This window comes from Xiphophorus couchianus, chromosome 1, assembly GCF_001444195.1.
Source record: "Xiphophorus couchianus chromosome 1, X_couchianus-1.0, whole genome shotgun sequence".
NCBI classification, from domain to species: domain Eukaryota; kingdom Metazoa; phylum Chordata; class Actinopteri; order Cyprinodontiformes; family Poeciliidae; genus Xiphophorus; species Xiphophorus couchianus.
The window spans coordinates 21,129,457-21,147,056 of NC_040228.1; the positions used below are offsets into that span (position 1 = coordinate 21,129,457).

Below are 17,600 nucleotides of genomic sequence, written 5' to 3' on the forward strand. Positions count from 1 at the left end.
TTTAAATCCAATAAATAAAGTTGTTTTTATTGTGAGATAGGTCTGGACTGGTCCCTGTCAATTTGCAAATCAGTAAATATTTCAGGCCTAACAAACATTTTGCTTTCTAGAAGACATACATGAAGATATAAGATGAATACTTTGGGCTGAAAAAAAAAACAAGAGAAAAAGAAGAAAAGTGTGGGTTATTTCTAAACATAACCAAGGGCAAAGTAAGTAGTAAAATATGAACTGAAAAATGTGAGGACAAAGTGAATGGAGAATTAAACTGACAGGAAGAACACACAGCGACAAATGCGGAAGAGATTTCCGCATTTGTCAGATTCACCGATTCTGAGAAAGTTTGATAATTAACAAACTGCAGTTTGTGGTTTTGTGGATCTCAAAGAGAAAGGTCATCATTAATTCAAGAAATAAAATAAAACAAGCTTAATAAAATGTAACCCAGAACCATAAGTTACATATCATAACAAAAAACTTTGCAAAGTTTCAGAAACATGAAAGCTTGCTTTATTCTTGGGTTGACTGATTGCCAAAAGATAAAGATATTTATTTACATTTAAAACTAATCCATTTGAGAATGATGTGGTTGCATGAGAAAATCAATGATTCTAATTACTTTAGACTTACCTGGGGCTAAAGTGAGGGGGAGGTGTACTCTGGTTTCTCTTGTTTCCTTGCCAAACTGTAGCTTTCAGTAACCTTACGTCAAATGCTGAGTTTATTTGAAGTAAAATTTAGTGATAACCCAACATGACCAAGTTACAGACAGACAAAGAAAATGTAAGGGAACCTTAACAAATTTTTGGAAACAAACCTGGGTTATACAAAAGTATAGATAAAGATTTTACATAAGAGGACATTAGATAACCAAATGAAATAGCCTATCAGGAAGAAAACTCTATCTACTAAACCGAATGTTTCATGTCAAGTGTAGGGGATCTTGTAGTTTCTCACTGAGTCACTATAAAGGCACAAGAACATTGTGCCTGATTTGTATGGCAAAATGTTGACTTGTTTTGTTGAATGTATTAGAATTCAGAAGTAACCATCACCAGATATTGTCTTATAACTTCTTAAATAGTGGAAACTGTTACATCTGAAAGACATTACAAAAGGATTTCAACTCTGCATAAAATTTAGAAAAAACCCCAAAACTTTTATGGCTGCTTTTGGTGAGGCAGGGACATCCATGGTTATTTGAATATATATTTTTATATAATATATAAGCATGTCTTTCTAATATATCATATTTCTGTTAAAAGAAATTTGTCATTTAAATATAAAAGACATCCAAACTTTCGATTTTGTAAAAGCTCTAAGTTTGAATTTCATGTATGAGGAACCAAGGCATACATAACACATTGTAACCTGAGCTGCATACCCAGAAGGCATACACCTGAGCAGAGGCATACTTAAAATATTCCAATGTACAAAACTTCACTCTCTCTTTGTACAGTTACAAATACGTACGAAAGTAATTTTAAAGCAAACTTTTCTCGGATAGAGACATTCATATTGCTTTGAACAGGACACACTCCACTTAAACAAATAGAACTTTGTTTATTCCACAGTCAGCCAATCTGATGCATCTGGGCTTGGCTTCCACAGCACTAAGTCAAGTTGCCTCTGCCGCAGGCACAGTGTTCACAGAAAGAAAAAAAGATCAGAGAGAAGCAGGATGAGGAGCCTTTTTCTCCTTCTCTTGGTGAGCCTTACATATTTTTTAATCTCCATTCTGTAAGTAATGGCCGAACAAGAATGATCTAAATAACATATTTCAATCATCCAAAAGTTTCAGATTTTTAAATTGTAAGATTTGTATCTCTCAGAAAGTTGGGAATAAGATTACAGAGTTGATGTAGTGATGGTAAAATTCAAATCTGTTTGTTTAAATTATATTTTTCTAAAAGGCAGAACGCATGCATGTTTCGTCTAAAATGATGCAAAAGTTTTCTCAAACTTTTGCATCATTTTAGATGCAAATGTTTTAGATTAAACATTGATTAAAATAATTGAAAATAAGTGAAAATAATTCACACTGTACATCATATCTTGGTTATTTTGATCAAACTTCTTCACAGAACAAAGTCTCACCTTTCCATTCCAGTTTCCGCACATGTTGCTAGGGTTGTTTAGCTTGGAGAGGTTTCACTTTACTCTCGAAGGACATTGTTTTTCGTTGTGCACAAAATACCTTAATAATAAAGGTATTTCTGTATGCACACCTGTATGCCAGTCCTCAGATCATCCTCAAGCAGAGAAATAACACATGTCCCTGTTTGATGAGTTTGTTTTTAATGCTTTGAATATTTTATTTTTAACTCTGGCTTTTGTCAAAGTTTGACAAGGACACCATGTATCATAAAAACTCTTCCTTTAAAGCCACAGTATGTAACTTGTAGAATTATTTTTTTTTTTTTTGCATATTTGTTGAAACTGTCACTATGCTGCAACAGATTGACGTGAGACATATAATCTGTGAAAAGGTCAAACTTCTCTGCCTTCTCCCTATGCTCCCAGTACTAACTAGATCCAACCAATCAAGAGCCAGGAGGCAAATCTTAGCGCTGTCAATCACCCTCATTGTGTTGCTGCTCACCTCTATAATCTCTGCTACGTTTCCTGTAGCAGAGCCTGTTGTGAAAGCTCAAGCTAGTTATCACGGCGGCGAAGAAACCGTTTTCCAGTAACGGTAAGTTGATTCTCCGCCATCAGCACATTGAGCAGCAAGTAGAAGAGGTTGAGTGACAGCGCTAAGACCTTCCTCCTGGCTCTGATTGGTTGCTATTGGTTGGAGGCAATACATTTCTTCAGACGTCATTAGTAGCTCGACAGGAGGAGCTCAATCTTTTCACACATTATCTGTCTTATATTATACTGTTACAACATAATGGCAGTTTTAACAAATTTGCAAAAAACACATATTTTCATAATACTTGTAGCGTTAGTGCTTTGACTAAAATGAAGCATCTCAGTTTTTGATAACAGCATTGTTAGAACACTCCCAACAGTAAATACAGCTGGTGAGACACTTTTGATAATCGCTGCATTTTTTCCTAAATTTAAAGTAAAGGCAACAGAATATAAAACTCAAACAAAACAAAAAATAAAACATGAATTTATTTAAATGTAATTTTCAAATTTTGAACTAAAATACATATATAACCTTTCTTTGTTTGGCTGGTATTAATCTATTTTCGATGGCAACCTCACATAATTTCACATATAAGAGGAAGGTTTTGATTATGCAGTAATTCTTAATACTATATACACATCTGTGAAACTGATATTTTGTGGTCCATTAAATGCAAAAAATAACATAAAAAATCATGAAATGCACCAAGCACAAAGCTAAATCAAATAAGTTAAGAAGGTAAAACAAACCAACAAAAAATGTATAAGCACTTAATTGTTCCTTTTTAGTGAGTTTGGTGAAAATAAACATTGTCTCAATATCTCTTTGTTTAAAAGAGTAGTACATTAAGAAAGTACTTGTCTACATGGCAACAACTAAAACAGTGACTGAGGAGGATGAGAAAGGTCTCTTTAGACCAGAGCTGCTTTCTTATGAGTGGCTTAATCACAAAATTTCTGAAGTAAGAAAGGTTTTAAGCCAATAATCTCACAGGCCTGATTGGTCAACTGGTTTAGAATGGTTGGAGTACCAAGACGTTATATGTCACGAATGTTTCTCATAATCTAATAACAATCTAACAATCTGTAAGAAGGAAAAAAATAAAGGAGGGGCGATAATCTGGTTGCAAAATGCGCAGATCTTTTGTATAAATCTTCTTTGATAAAATACTAGAAGCAGCCACATCTTGTCTCTGCAATCTTTGCCCACAAGAAAAAGTTTTCCACTCTTATCAAATCTCCTGTTTCATGAGACACCACAGTTTTTCTTTGAGAATTTGTTCAAGTAAGGCTGTTATAATTGATTGAAATCAAGAAGACTTAATGCCAAAATAGGATCAGACGGTGCTCCTCCAAAAATCAATTTATGTCACGGTCTGTGCATTTATGTAACTGGGTTGTGGAAGTAATTTATTTATTTTTTACATTCTTCCTTTTCCTTTTTTCTGTAAGTTAAATTGTGATGCATAAATATTACAGAATATATGCAGAAAAGTTTATCCCTGTCTCACTACCAGATGTTGACACTTTTCAAACCTCTGTCAAATATTATCTCATTCCTTTTCAAACACAGTCTTTTCAAGTACACGTTGTGTATATCTTGCATTTGCTCTTTAACAACAATTTAGATAGATTCAATGCTATTTTAATTGAAAAAAGACTGTACAAAATGAAAATGAGCAGTGAATTAGGCATGAAAAATTTAAACATTGCTTTTCTGCTTCCTGGTTTTTCTTCCATCTAACTTCACAGAAGCATCTCAGCTTTACGGTCCTGTAACGGTAAAAATAGAAGAATAAAACTTCTTTATTGCATTTTTTTCCTTATTTAACTATTTTTAGAATTAGAAAACACACTGGTGGCCTTTATTTGACAGTAATCTGACAGGAAGGGAACAAAGACATATTAAAGGAATCAAGGGTGGGACACGAACTGGGGATGGCTGCATCAAGGTCTGTTGCCTCTGAATACAATGCATCCGCTGTAACCACTGCACCAGGCAACACCCCTCTGTTTTGTATTTTTGCAGCTGCTGGATTTTGCTCTTTGATTCTTTCTCACCTAAAACCTTGTGCATTTTGATTTCAGGAAACAAAAAAGAGGTAAAGAAAATGTTTTTGCACACTGTTGCATTTTTACGTTAGATTGCAAACTCATACTGTTTGTCTTAATGCTCAATTTGGACAGGACTTATCGAACACACACGCACTCACACACCCTTTCTGTCTTCACAAGGACTTTGCATTAACTCTAACCTTAACCCTTCCATTCATTTTTTATTAATTTATATAGCCTAACCTTGAAATTAAACCTAACCATTACCAGTACATACCTTATCCTAAAGTTTAGGATGAGGTTTGTACTGTTTTGGACCTAAACCTAACGTAACCTAAACTCTATTCACCCCTTAATCCTTGACCAAAACCTGAATTTAAAAACAGAACTTATTCTTATGGGGCCCGAGCTTTGCACCTCATAGGTAACACTCGGTCCCCACAATGTAGAATTTGTTGGAAAAATTGGCCTTGGCAATTTCACACACACACTTGCCAAATGCCTCTGGACAAGGCACCTGACTCCAAGTTGCTTACTGATCTGTGTATTGTTGTATAAATGCATGCATGCATGTTTGTGACTGTAAACAGGTTACTCTGATTTGTAAAGCGCTTCGAGTGGGCAGCATGACGGCAAAGGCTCTCTCTGGAGTCAGTCCATTTACAAACGCACATATTGACAACAAACCATTGAGAAAATGTAATTTATTGTATTTATAATTTATTGATTGAAACTCAATCATGTCTTTGCTGTTAACACAATTTAGAATGATCTTGAAGGGCATTTTGACTTCAATAAAACAGCAGGAAATTTAGCTTCATGAATGTTACAAATAATAGTAGCTGAAGCAGAAAGTATAAGACAGACATGATTTCAACCTTTTCTTCTATACTTATAAGAGCCAAAGGTTTCTCATAAGAATCAAAAGGTAGTCTCTCATACCTATGAAAGTGCAATTATGTGCACTTGTGAATAAACGAATATTGACCGTGTTAGTGAAAATATCCTTGAACTGAGTGCACATGGTGATATGCTAGATCTTGTTGAGAGAGAAGGTAAAGACAAGGGATATAACTTTGAACTATTATGAGAAAACTTCAATAAAAAAGTAACAAAAATGTAACAAGTGAAAGAAATATAGGAGGAAAGGAGCAATTAATCTTTATAATTTAATCACGTTACTTTTCTGTACTTTCTATCCATAGGTTGCATTAGGATCCTTGGGAGAGAGCAAAAAAGAGGGCGGTGAGCGGCACAGACGAGCCAAACGGGTAAATGAATGAGAATTTTTAAAGGAACTGCTGGCAACATTTTTCTCTAAAAAGAAACCTCGGTAATTATTTGCTTGATCTGCATTTTGGCTTTAGGAATCCTTGTCACGTTCCAAAAGAAGATGGGTCCTGTCTACCATAGAACTAGAAGAGGAAATGGACGTGAAATACCCATACAAAATTTCCACGGTAAAACACAGATTCTTCATATATATACAGTACAGACCAAAAGTTTGGACACACTTTCTCATTAAATCCAATGAGAAGGTGTGTCCAAACTTTTGGTCTGTACTGTATATTGTAAATACAATGATGTGTCAGCTCAATGCCTATATAGGGTTAACAAAACCTACTGCTAGTAACTTTATTATATGTCTGTCTCTTTTAGATGTACAATGACAAGACAGCAAATGTACAACATGAGTTTCAAATAACTGTAGAAGATGAGCCCGAAGGACTGTTCACCATCAATAAAGCAACTGGAGAAGTCTATGTACATAGGCGCCTCGACAGGGAAAAGAAGAAATCCTATCATGTGAGGGACAATTCATCACTATCAATACCTGCTATGATATGTAGTCATTACAAACTGTGTCATCTGAATAAACTATAATCAACAGATCACATTTGATGTCTGGGATTTAACAGCAGGGAAAAAAATTGACAAAGAACTATCTTTTGATGTGGACCTAATAGACATAAACGACAACGCACCGAGATTCACTAATCAGTTTGAGAAAAGTTACGATGTGATGGAAAATACGAAAGTAGGTGAGTTCAGAAACCTGCAAATATGTCACAAGTCTGCAGATTTTCTAAATTATGAAACATTTATTAAAGTACATACAACAGAAATTATAAACATGCTGTTCGTTGATTTGAAAAAAAAAATCTTTGGCTACTAACATTGTAATTTCTTGACAAACTTTAGTTTAGAATAATGCTTGTATTACAATCTGACAAAAAAATTTAGCCCATCAGTTGTGTATTCTTATGTTTAAGCTTTCTTTAACCTTTTTATGAAGTGAATTCTGCGAATCTTAAAAAGTTTTACATGGAAATGTGGGAAAAATAATGACTGATTTTCTTTGTTTGTTTTCCAGGAGAATACCTGCCAGTGTCAATGAACGTTGTAGACGATGATCTGGAAGGCACAATTAACTCAACAGTAGTGGTGACTGTGGGTAAACAAAGCCCACCTGAACCAAAAATTGGAGTTAAGAAAATTGATGACAGACTGCATCAACTTGTATCTGAAGGATGCTTTGACTATGATGTAGGTCTTTTCTTCATTAAAGTAATGTAGTTTTTGGAAGTTCACACAAGCTAAAATATGGTTAACTTTATTTTTCAGAAAGCAAAACAGTATTCAGTTGTAATTAATGCATCTGATCGTGGAAAGCCGCCCCTTTCCAGAAATGTGACTGTTACACTCAATGTTATTGACACAAACAGCCATCAACCCACGTTTAAGAAGAGACAGGCAAGAATTACTTATGATATCAATGTTTATTTATTTTGCTTTTTAATTTGTAAATTCCACTAAGTTTATTATTTTTTCATGTTTTAGTATGAAGCTGAGGCTGTGGAAATGCAAACCCCTGATGATATTTTAAGAGTTGCAGTAGAGGATAAGGACACTCCCAACACTGACGGCTGGCGAGCCAAGTACTCCTTTATTAGTGGCAATGAAGATAAAATGTACAAAATTACCACTGACCCTAAAACAAACGAAGGGATCCTTGGTGTTGTCAAGGTAACTGTTTTACCACACCTTACAGAAAATGTTCATTCATAATGGACTAAACTATGAGTTCACCAATTGTTAGCATAAGTATTATGAAGAGTTACTGAACATCTACACTTGTGTCTTCTTCAGGCGAAGAATTTTGACGTAACTACTTTGGTAAAACTGCAAATCAGAGTTGAGAATATTGAACCATTAAAAGTCTGTAAAGATGGAAAATTAATTGAAGATTTAAGCATCCTTCCACCTAGGGATTCTGTCAATGTCACAGTGAAAATGGTTGACACTAATGACGCTCCGGTGTTTGAAAAATATACAGAAGAGGTATACCAGACAGAGGAATCAGAGAAAGGACAGGTGCTGTATACCCCTAAGGTTAAAGATGTTGACTCCTCTAACGTCAGGTAGGTTCTCAACGAAACTGCATTCATGTTCACCATTTTTGTTTGCTTGGCAGCAAAACTACTTATGAAGTCAATCAATAATGGCGAATTAGCTCTCTAACAACTGATCATCACTTGAGCAAGATTTGTGCTAGACACTAATCAATATGTTTTAGGAGGTCAGAAAAAAATTTAATAAATTGAAATAAAACATTATTATTTACTATTTAATGTAATGTTGTAGTGTAAATAACAAGATGCATATATGCCATAATCCCTCTTGTATGGGTTTCCCCACACAACATTAGAATCTCTGAGCGGTGTGATTGCAGTGTTTAGAGTGCCTGTCTTATAATTATATGACAAGAATTCAGACATATAGACTACAGTAATTTCTCTTTTACTAATAATGTTTTGTGGTTGAACACTGATATAGATTGTTTATTTTACTTCTGACAATAAAATTTACCTACTGTTTGATTATTATTTTTTGTCCAGGTTTGAACTGTTAGAAGACCCTGCTAAATGGGTGACTATTGATAAAAAAACAGGAGCAATCACAACAATCGAGAAGATGGACAGAGAGTCACCTTTTGTAGATGAGAACAATATTTACAGAATTGTTATTGCTGCCATAGATGATGGTATGACAAGACATTTCTAAACATTTGCAGCTACAATCAGAAGGCATAATTTATTAATTAATTAACTGAACTGAAACAAATGATCTATTCTGTGGTTTCCAAGGTTCACCTCCAGCCACAAGTACATGCACAGTCAGTGTCCACCTCAGGGATATCAATGATAACACTCCTATGCTGCTCAACAAGACTGCCATTTTGTGTTCAAACCATGCTGACAAGGTCATGGTGCGTGCTAAAGATGCTGATGCTGAGCCATTCAGTGGACCCTTTGGTTTCTCCTTGGCAGATGATAAAACTGCTAAAGAACACTGGAAAATAGAACCTGAATATGGTGGGTCCACACCTTTGAAGCTTCACTACCAAAATTGCTAAAGTAAATACTCACTGCTGGGCCATAATTAATTATCTTTATGTTATAAACAGGTGAAGAAGTTAGCATTAGATTGCTGAGAAAACTTCCCAAGGGTAACTACTCTGTGCCACTGGTGATTCAGGACAAGCAGAATCAACCTTCAAAGGAGAGTTTGTCCGTTATGGTGTGTGACTGTGTCAAACCCGGTGTGTGCGCTTTACCAAAGCCTCTGTCAACTGGCATTGGTATTGCTGCCATAGGACTAATTATTGCAGCACTGCTTGTTTTTCTGTGTGAGTACAAAGTAGTCAATTATTTATATGTGTATATATAGTTGAAACCAAATATTTGCACACATCACATAAAAAACATGTCTACATTTTTTTAGACACATTTTTTCTTACTCTTTTGCTCTCTGCTGCACACATACTGACCAAAATGTATGTAAACGTCTGAATTAAAAAAAAGTTCCAATAAAACTCTAAAAAGATTTCTCATTACGGTTTCTGGTATTTAGCAAATAGAAATTATTTTTTGTAATTCTAAATATCCTAAAGCAAGAGAAGTTTGGTCTGGTTTAACTCCAGGGAGTGACAGCATCGTTTTATTCAGTGTATGTTAATGTATACTGTACATGCTAAAATAAATTAGATCAGTTCTTTCTCACATTTAAATCCATTTAATTAACTTTACATGAACACTCAGTTTAAAACGCATGGGATATATATTTTAGATTTTGCTTTAAAAGTAAATAGAATTCATAAACTTGGTGCTCAAACTATCTTAATGTGTCCACAGTGTTGCTCTTTCTTTTGACGGACAAAAGAAAATTTATAATCCCTGAAGTGAAAGATGAATACAAACAGACTTTGATGAAGTACAATGAAGAAGGACTGGGCAATGATTGCAAGGTAAGTTGTGGAGTGACTGTGCTGACTACAGAGAGACTGCCAATACCACATCTCTGGATTGTCCTTGTTAAACAGTTAACATTTGACAGTTTAGCATCAAAAACTCTAAAAGATATGCATATAATGAAACTGGATTGACATAAATTGGATTTGATATACATTTTTTAATTACTGGAAATCTATGGGCTAATTTTACTTAGAAAATGCCTTCAGATGACATTTGTTGTAAACTGGTCCTATAAAAATAATTTAAATTGAATGGAGAGTTTAACACTGTGAATATGATGCACAGCTACTGCAAACACAAAAGGTATTTTTCCCTACTATTATTTTTTTGCCAGGCTGAGTCCAAAGTCTTAGCATCAAAGACTACGGAGAGTATGACAGGCGGCATCAAGCTGGGCCACATGCAGGTACATGTCACTAATTTTAGGTGTTCATTTCTGTTAAAGCCTTAAGCTCAGTCAGTGTGTGTAATTACTCTTGACTGAATGAAAGCTGTAAGTAAGATGTATTATTATTATTAATGTTGTGGTTATTGATATTTTTATTAGCCAAATCACAGAGGAATGTGTTGAATAATCTAGTATTTGAAAAGATTTGTCTTGAGGTCAACTTAAGTGTTGCAACTTAAGTGTTGCAAAGATATACAACAGGTATATCTTTTTCAATTTAAATTTAGCCCAAAATTAGCTTAGCTACTTAACTTGAAACGTCATGTAAATGTGAGTTTAGCCCTTTACAGTCTGATAAAGAAGACCATTGTCTTAAGCACTTTCAAAACTTTTTAAATTAAACGTTAAAAGTATAAAAAAATAATTTTGTTTACTGAAAGCATTTAGAAAGAAAGGTTTGAAATCTCAATGAAATCTCTGCGCCTGATACCTGCAGTACTTAGATTCTTCACCAGAAGGCGTGAGACAAGTACATCATTTAATCCAGCAGGTCTTTTTAAAAATCCTAAACTTTTGAAGCCATCGGTGTTCTCAGAAATACAGATGTCAAATTTGATGTGTTTTGCATTATAAAGGTAATTGCACATATCAAAAGTATATACTGTAGTGTGGCCATGTTTATTTCATGTGGAAGGAAATGCATAACTGAAAAGAAATACTGACTGTAATTTAAAAATTATTTTATACAAAATTTACAAGCATATACAATTGCATATTCTCAGCCTTCAAATTTATTTAAGATATTTTGTTTGATTACATATCAAATCAAATCAAATTTTATTTGTGTAGCACATTTCAGCAACAAGGCAATTGAAAGTTCTTTACATAATAAAAATACAGAAATCAACTATTGAAACACAAAATTTTTACAAGTGTCATTATTACATAGCAATATGTTGGTTAGTGTTTCATTTATTATGGTACAAAAGCAACTCTAAACATTTTAGTCTAGAGTTAGAGGAACTCAGTGTTACAGCTGTTTTACACTTTTCCGGAAGTTTGTTCCAGATTTGTGATAGATAGAAGCCAAATGCTGCTTCTCATTGTTTGGTTCTGGTTCTGGGGATGCAGAGCAGACCAGAACCACAAGACCCAAGAGGTCTGATAGGCTGACACAACAAAAGCATATCTTTAATGTATTCTGGTGCCAAGTTGTTCAGTGGTTTATAAACTAACAGAAGTGTTTTAAAGTAGTTTGGGCATAGCATTGGTACTGGATTAATGTGGATGTGCAAATTAATTCAAAGAAGTTGGCAAATTCATTGCAGGCCCTGTTAGAGTGGAATGTAGGAGCTACAGTCACAGTATGCGAGTGCCTGCTTTATTCATTTTTTGTTTTCAACTAGAACAATGAGGCCTCCCCAGGAATGGTCCAGAATGTTGAAACATACTACACAACAACCTCCAATGTAAGCAACCAGTTTAAATATTCTCTTTTGGATCAAAGCTTGAGTAAATACAATTTACATGCAGTTCTTTATGTCTGCTCTGGAGTAATTTAGCTTTATTATAATGTATGTTCACAGATGAGCTCAAACATGGACACATGGAACTCTCAACAGCAGGGAGGCTTCCACAGAAGCATGAGGGGGAATTCCAGAGTGAGTAATTATGGCTTTGTGGTTTAGTGAAACTGGCTGAATGTTGAGTTGCACAATACAACCTTTTGTCCACAAGAGGGTGCTCAAAGAAATGTTTTTGAAAATTGATTGGAAACTTAAGCTTTCTTTCTTTCTTTCTTTAATTTTTTTAGTAACATCATAACTCATCCATAGTAAATTGGCATTTAAAATTTAAATTTAATTAAAATTTAAAATTTATTGAAATTGCCACAGAAAATGGAGATCCATGAATGGATACTTCACCAAATTTACATATGTCTCCAAATCTTTTGCTCTCTGCTGCACATTTACCTACTGCTAGTCTTAAAGTATTTGTTTGTTACTGCATTAGTTAAAAAACATAATATTATTTTAGCATTTAATAGTGTTTAGCTTAATGAGACAAATTATGCTGCTAAAAAAATTAAAACCAAATAAATCCTGCATCAAAAATATTTTAAAAATCCATCAGTGTTGCTGATTTCAGTGACTATGAACATGGTAAGAAAAGTTAAAAGATGAAGCTAAAGATCTTTATTTTTTGTTTGTTTTTTCAGCGCTCAACATCGTTATACAACAGGAGAGGCACAGTTCAGGTAAGCAGACCTCTTCATTTACACTGTGTTGCTAAAGAATTACCATCCCTTCATTTTCCCCCCCAAAACTTTGTCTCTTAAAACACATTTTACCTCATGAATACAACAAACCTCAACATCTTTATTATGATTTTATGGAAAACAAATCAACACCAAGTGAAGTTTAAATATTAATAATACATGATTTTCAAAATGTTCATGAAATTCATAAAGTGTGACTCAAATTTGTGTTAAAGAATTAAAAGCCATCTGGAAGACTGACATACACACTGAATAAGTAAAGGAATTGAATATATATAATAATGCAAAGAAACATGAACTGAAATACAAACTCAAGTTGTTCACTTGGAAATAGGCATTCCCAGCAATACCGGCTGAGACCTTCCTCTTTTTACAATGTTCAGTTCTTTGGGAAAAGTCTGCCTTAAACATCAATTTTTTATCATTCTTGAGACCAAACAAATTTCTCTTCCTCCATCAGCCATTTTCCCAAAGAACTGAACATTGTAAAAAGAGGAAGGTCTCAGCCGGTATTGCTGGGAATGCCTATTTCCAAGTGAACAACTTGAGTTTGTATTTCAGTTCATGTTTCTTTGCATTATTATATATATTCAAAAACAAATTCACAAGTGTTAATGAGCAATTCTGCGGATTGTGCAATCTGCAGATTATTTTTTGGTAAGCTTTTTTGGTAGCCTACCTGATGTTTTGCTACCAAAACATCCAGAGAGAAGAAAACTTTTGATGTAATTTTGAAATTTTTAGCTTCCTTCAAGTAGGTATGTCTGCAGTCGAAGTAGCCGTTTCCAAAGGAAGGGGCTTCTCAAGAGCCACGCCTGATTGGACAAGCAAAAGAAATGAGACGTTTCTAAAGGAACACACCTGATTGGACAAAAAAAATCTAGCGTAACACAATTGGACGGTGTGATCACCCTCACTGTGTGCTGCATTATCTTGATCTAAAATCAGAATAAAATGCATTAAGATTGATAGCTTTATTGTAAAAAAAAAAAAAGTGAAATTGTTCATATGAATAAATACTTATGTAATCAGATTATAATAAATGTGTAAAATATCATGTCAAAAATATGTACAAATTTGTGTATTTCTATCATCGCTGACATTTGAGCTTTCTTTTGGCAGAACAACTACACCTTTAACCGTTCTTTAAGTACCTGGTCAGATGATCGGATTATCAGTCTACTGGACAGGGTAAGAATTCTTTATCTCATATGTTACAGCTATGACAATGTTGAATGTTCTCCAATAATAAGGAACTTCAGTGAAGATCAAATCAAATAAAGCCAAAGACACAATAGTGCAATTAATAAAACATTATGCTAAAATTTTATTTTTGACCATAATCACATTAAAGACAGTTATTGAATCTCCTACGGAGCCACAAAAAAAAGGAAAAAAGCTGAGTGTCAAGAGAGCATTGGTTAAAATTGGGTTTGAGTGTTTTAGATTCATGTTAACATGACTTTTTTCTCTTTTAAATCCCATAGCGTCTTACAGTGACTGATAGTAACCAAACAGATAGCTCAGATGACTATGTCAAGATTTATCATCATGAGGAGAATGGCAACAGTTGTGTGTCACTGGATTTGCTGTCATCTGACAACCATCAGGATGACTTAAGCTTTTTGAATGATCTCGGACCACAGTTCAAGACCTTGGAAAAGATCATTAGGGCAGATAAGTCTGAAGTTATTAAAGCAGAGAAGTCTGAAATTTGAAAGAATGCTGGAATCAAACATTCATCCCAATTGAATCTCTCATGCCCTCTAGATTGGTGTTAAAAATGGATACAAATGGACTTTTTCATAGTTGCATCAACACAGTAGCTGAATTTTGTACATAATGTACATATACATACACATCATGCACCTTTAAAGTGAAGTACCGCACACCTGCATTTGAACACTACAAAGATATTGTGTGGTAAAGCAGCTGCAGTTTGTTTGCTGTTGTATGAAGCAGGTCATGCTCTGTTGATTATGAAAAGTTGCTTTTTATTAGAAATAGGATGTACTTGTTTGTGTCTTACTTTGTTAAAGCGAGCAAAATTGGTTCAATTTTGACAACTAACATATGAATACTTGTGGACAATGGGATTTTTAAAAAATATTTGTACTATATATAAATTTTTTGTAAAGGGTCCTTTATGAGGATGAACAAAAAAAAAACTGGGTAAAGTGAGTAATACTTTTTTATTAAGCTGTAAACTTGTCCATGCAATGGTGAGGCTCTAGTGGGGAAATAATGCTGAACATTTGACAAAATTTAATTTACTGCTTGTTTTGTGATATGAGCAATTTATAATTCTTGTTTTGGATTGTTCTCTTTTTTAAGGAAAAGTACATGTATTGTGTTATTGACATTGTTTAACATTACAAAGAAATATTCACAGCAATAGAATGTGAATGTGTTAAGCTTTTTCTCCAGTTTCCATCTGAACAATAAAAGCATTTTAATTGGGCTATTTTGTGTTCTTGGCTCATTAAGTTTGTTATTAATCACAAACTTAATGTTATAGATCTGTGTGTCTTTTCTCTGCTGACGCTGAGTCATACACGAAAAACACATATAGGTGCTTTCAGTTTGTACTCGAAAGTCAGGTTTTTAGAGGTCTTTCCTGGGAATGCTAAAAGGATGTTTCTGAAAGTTTGACTTGAAACACCAACAATGTAATGGGTTTGCTGAGCCACTGAGCGTTCAATATTCAATGTGACTGTCATACAAAAGAAACATAGTGAGAGTTTCCAACCTATAGGCACTTGTGACAGTATATCTCATTAACTTTTATCACACACAGCAGTGTACAACTTCTGTGTATGAACATCTGACTTTTGAGACAAATCAAACACAGAATAAGCACCAGGCAGAAGGAGCTTAAAAAAGTGCAACCTTCTTGTTGTGTGGTTGCTTAGACAAAAAATTATGATGTTGTTACATTTTTGTCAGTTCTCAGTAAACAACTTGTCAAACATCTGTGCATGTCAAGTTATTAAAATGTGTGTTTCTCAGTCCAGCTACAGTACCAATTTAAAGTCAATGTTTGGTAGAGTATAGCACTGCTCCTCTGATGCTCTCACAGATGCTACACAGGGTGACTTGTGGAAACAAAAGAAAGCATAAAATGTTTTTATTAGTAAGTCAAAACGTGGCTGCTTTACTGAACCTAAGAAGACACAACCTACTTGAGAGTGTGCTTAGGTTTGTTTATGTTTTTTTTTTTTTTTTTACTGAAGTTGTCCTAACAGCACAATGGTAAGATATGGCTCTAATTGGGAGCAAGTGCCTATAGCACTTGCACGAGATTAGGTGTTCCTAAGCAACTTTATCTTGGCAAACTGTTGTGTAATTTGACTAGCAGTTAGTATATGTTGCTTTAATAGAATTCATAAATAATTTACCCATATACAGAGAGAGTCCATATTTTTCATTTGGCTCCAATACTGAAAATTGACAGTATAGTTTGTAGCTTTGGACAAATTTCTGTAAAAGGTTTTTGAAATTAATTATTATTTTTAAGGTAAATTGAAGGGTATTTAAACAGGTTGAATTTAAAAAAAAATTGAAGACAAGCTATCATTTCCTAAATAGTGCTAATAAATCAAACAAAATGCAGTCAAACAAGCAATCTAAACAAGATGCAGTTTTTTAATAGCTCTTTTGGACTTTGTCTAGTCAGTCACTTTCATCTTAACTAATTTTCTCCTGAAAAATGGCCTCTTCGGTTACCACCAAGATGTTGCATTGAGGAAGATACAAGAAGAAGAGTGACATTAAAGTCAACAAAAGGTGACTTTTAATACCTCCAGAAAACAGGACAGAAACATATTGCATGAAAGATAGCGGCTTTTTGTGGTATGGCATAGTTCTACTCAGCCTGTAAACATACTGTATATATAAATATATATGGAAATCATATTCTCATAGTAAGCTTTATTAAAAAACGTCCGACCGGCATCAGGAGTCTGTGCTTACAGCTTGAACTTACAAAGCCTGCACATTGGTTTTTTGTCTCCTCAAAAAACCAAGCATGTCGAGTTCAGACCTGTCTGCTTGGAATTTGAAAACAGCCGAGTTTATTGTTTTCTGATTCGGTCGTTTCATCTGCAACCTTCCTGTAACAGTTCAGATGGCATTTCTACAAAATTTTCCTGCACAACACGGAAAAATCCTTACCTCCCCCATTGGATGCGGAAGGAGAAGCAAGGACAAATGTAACTTATTCTCTTAAGTTATTTTACACTATCATTAAAAAAAAATCAGTCACTGTAATGAGTTGGGAACTTAAATGTCCTCCATTTCAGAGCATATTGCTGTCTAGTTTTAGTTCCTGCTCTAGTAAATAGTGGAGTCAGTGTACTCACACTTGCAGTGTCTCAGGTAAAGACAGCATCTTTCTTGTATTGCTGTCAAGAAAATATTTTTTACACGATTATGTTTACTTTACGTACAGATAATATCCATGTTGGCTGCATGTGGTGGACATAAAAGTTGCTGAAAAAAATAATTGTAACATGCCGATCAAAGGTGGAAAGATCTGTTTTAGCATGTTACCAGGTGCCATTCAGAATGACGTTCAGAAGGTACGCTGTGGTGCAGAGAGTAATATGCAAATCCAAACCCGCCGCAGACACAGCTCACTCAAACAACAATTCAACAAACTTCTGAATCTACAAATGCATTTGTTGCTTTGAACTGAGATAATTTTCTGACACAATATGTTGGCATACTCACTTACTTTGTCCAACTTACATTATTTCTATTCAGTCAGACTACCTTATGGCAACAGGTGCTACAATGTAGTAGCTTATCAACATGTGACCATGTGAATGAGTGTTTGAGAGACTGAATGTAGTATAAAGTGCTATAGGATCCTTTGGACTTGATAAGTCGGTATAAAAGTACAGGCCATTTACATGTCATTAAAATA

At 34.4% G+C, this 17,600-nt stretch overlaps 1 protein-coding gene across 1 annotated transcript; it reads left to right on the plus strand.

Moving 5' to 3' along the window:
- The first annotated feature begins 753 nt into the window (after positions 1 to 753).
- Positions 754 to 15,134, plus strand: LOC114145649 (cadherin-like protein 26). Its single transcript, XM_028019312.1, has 20 exons — positions 754 to 783; positions 1,556 to 1,708; positions 5,898 to 5,963; positions 6,060 to 6,152; positions 6,352 to 6,498; positions 6,584 to 6,734; positions 7,067 to 7,239; positions 7,318 to 7,446; positions 7,534 to 7,719; positions 7,843 to 8,114; positions 8,592 to 8,737; positions 8,841 to 9,068; positions 9,161 to 9,382; positions 9,888 to 10,000; positions 10,342 to 10,413; positions 11,802 to 11,864; positions 11,982 to 12,056; positions 12,614 to 12,652; positions 13,796 to 13,864; positions 14,161 to 15,134. Exons 1-20 carry the CDS (start codon positions 754 to 756, stop codon positions 14,389 to 14,391), a joined length of 2,658 nt encoding a protein of 885 aa, XP_027875113.1. The 3' UTR covers positions 14,392 to 15,134.
- Positions 15,135 to 17,600: the final 2,466 nt, after the last annotated feature.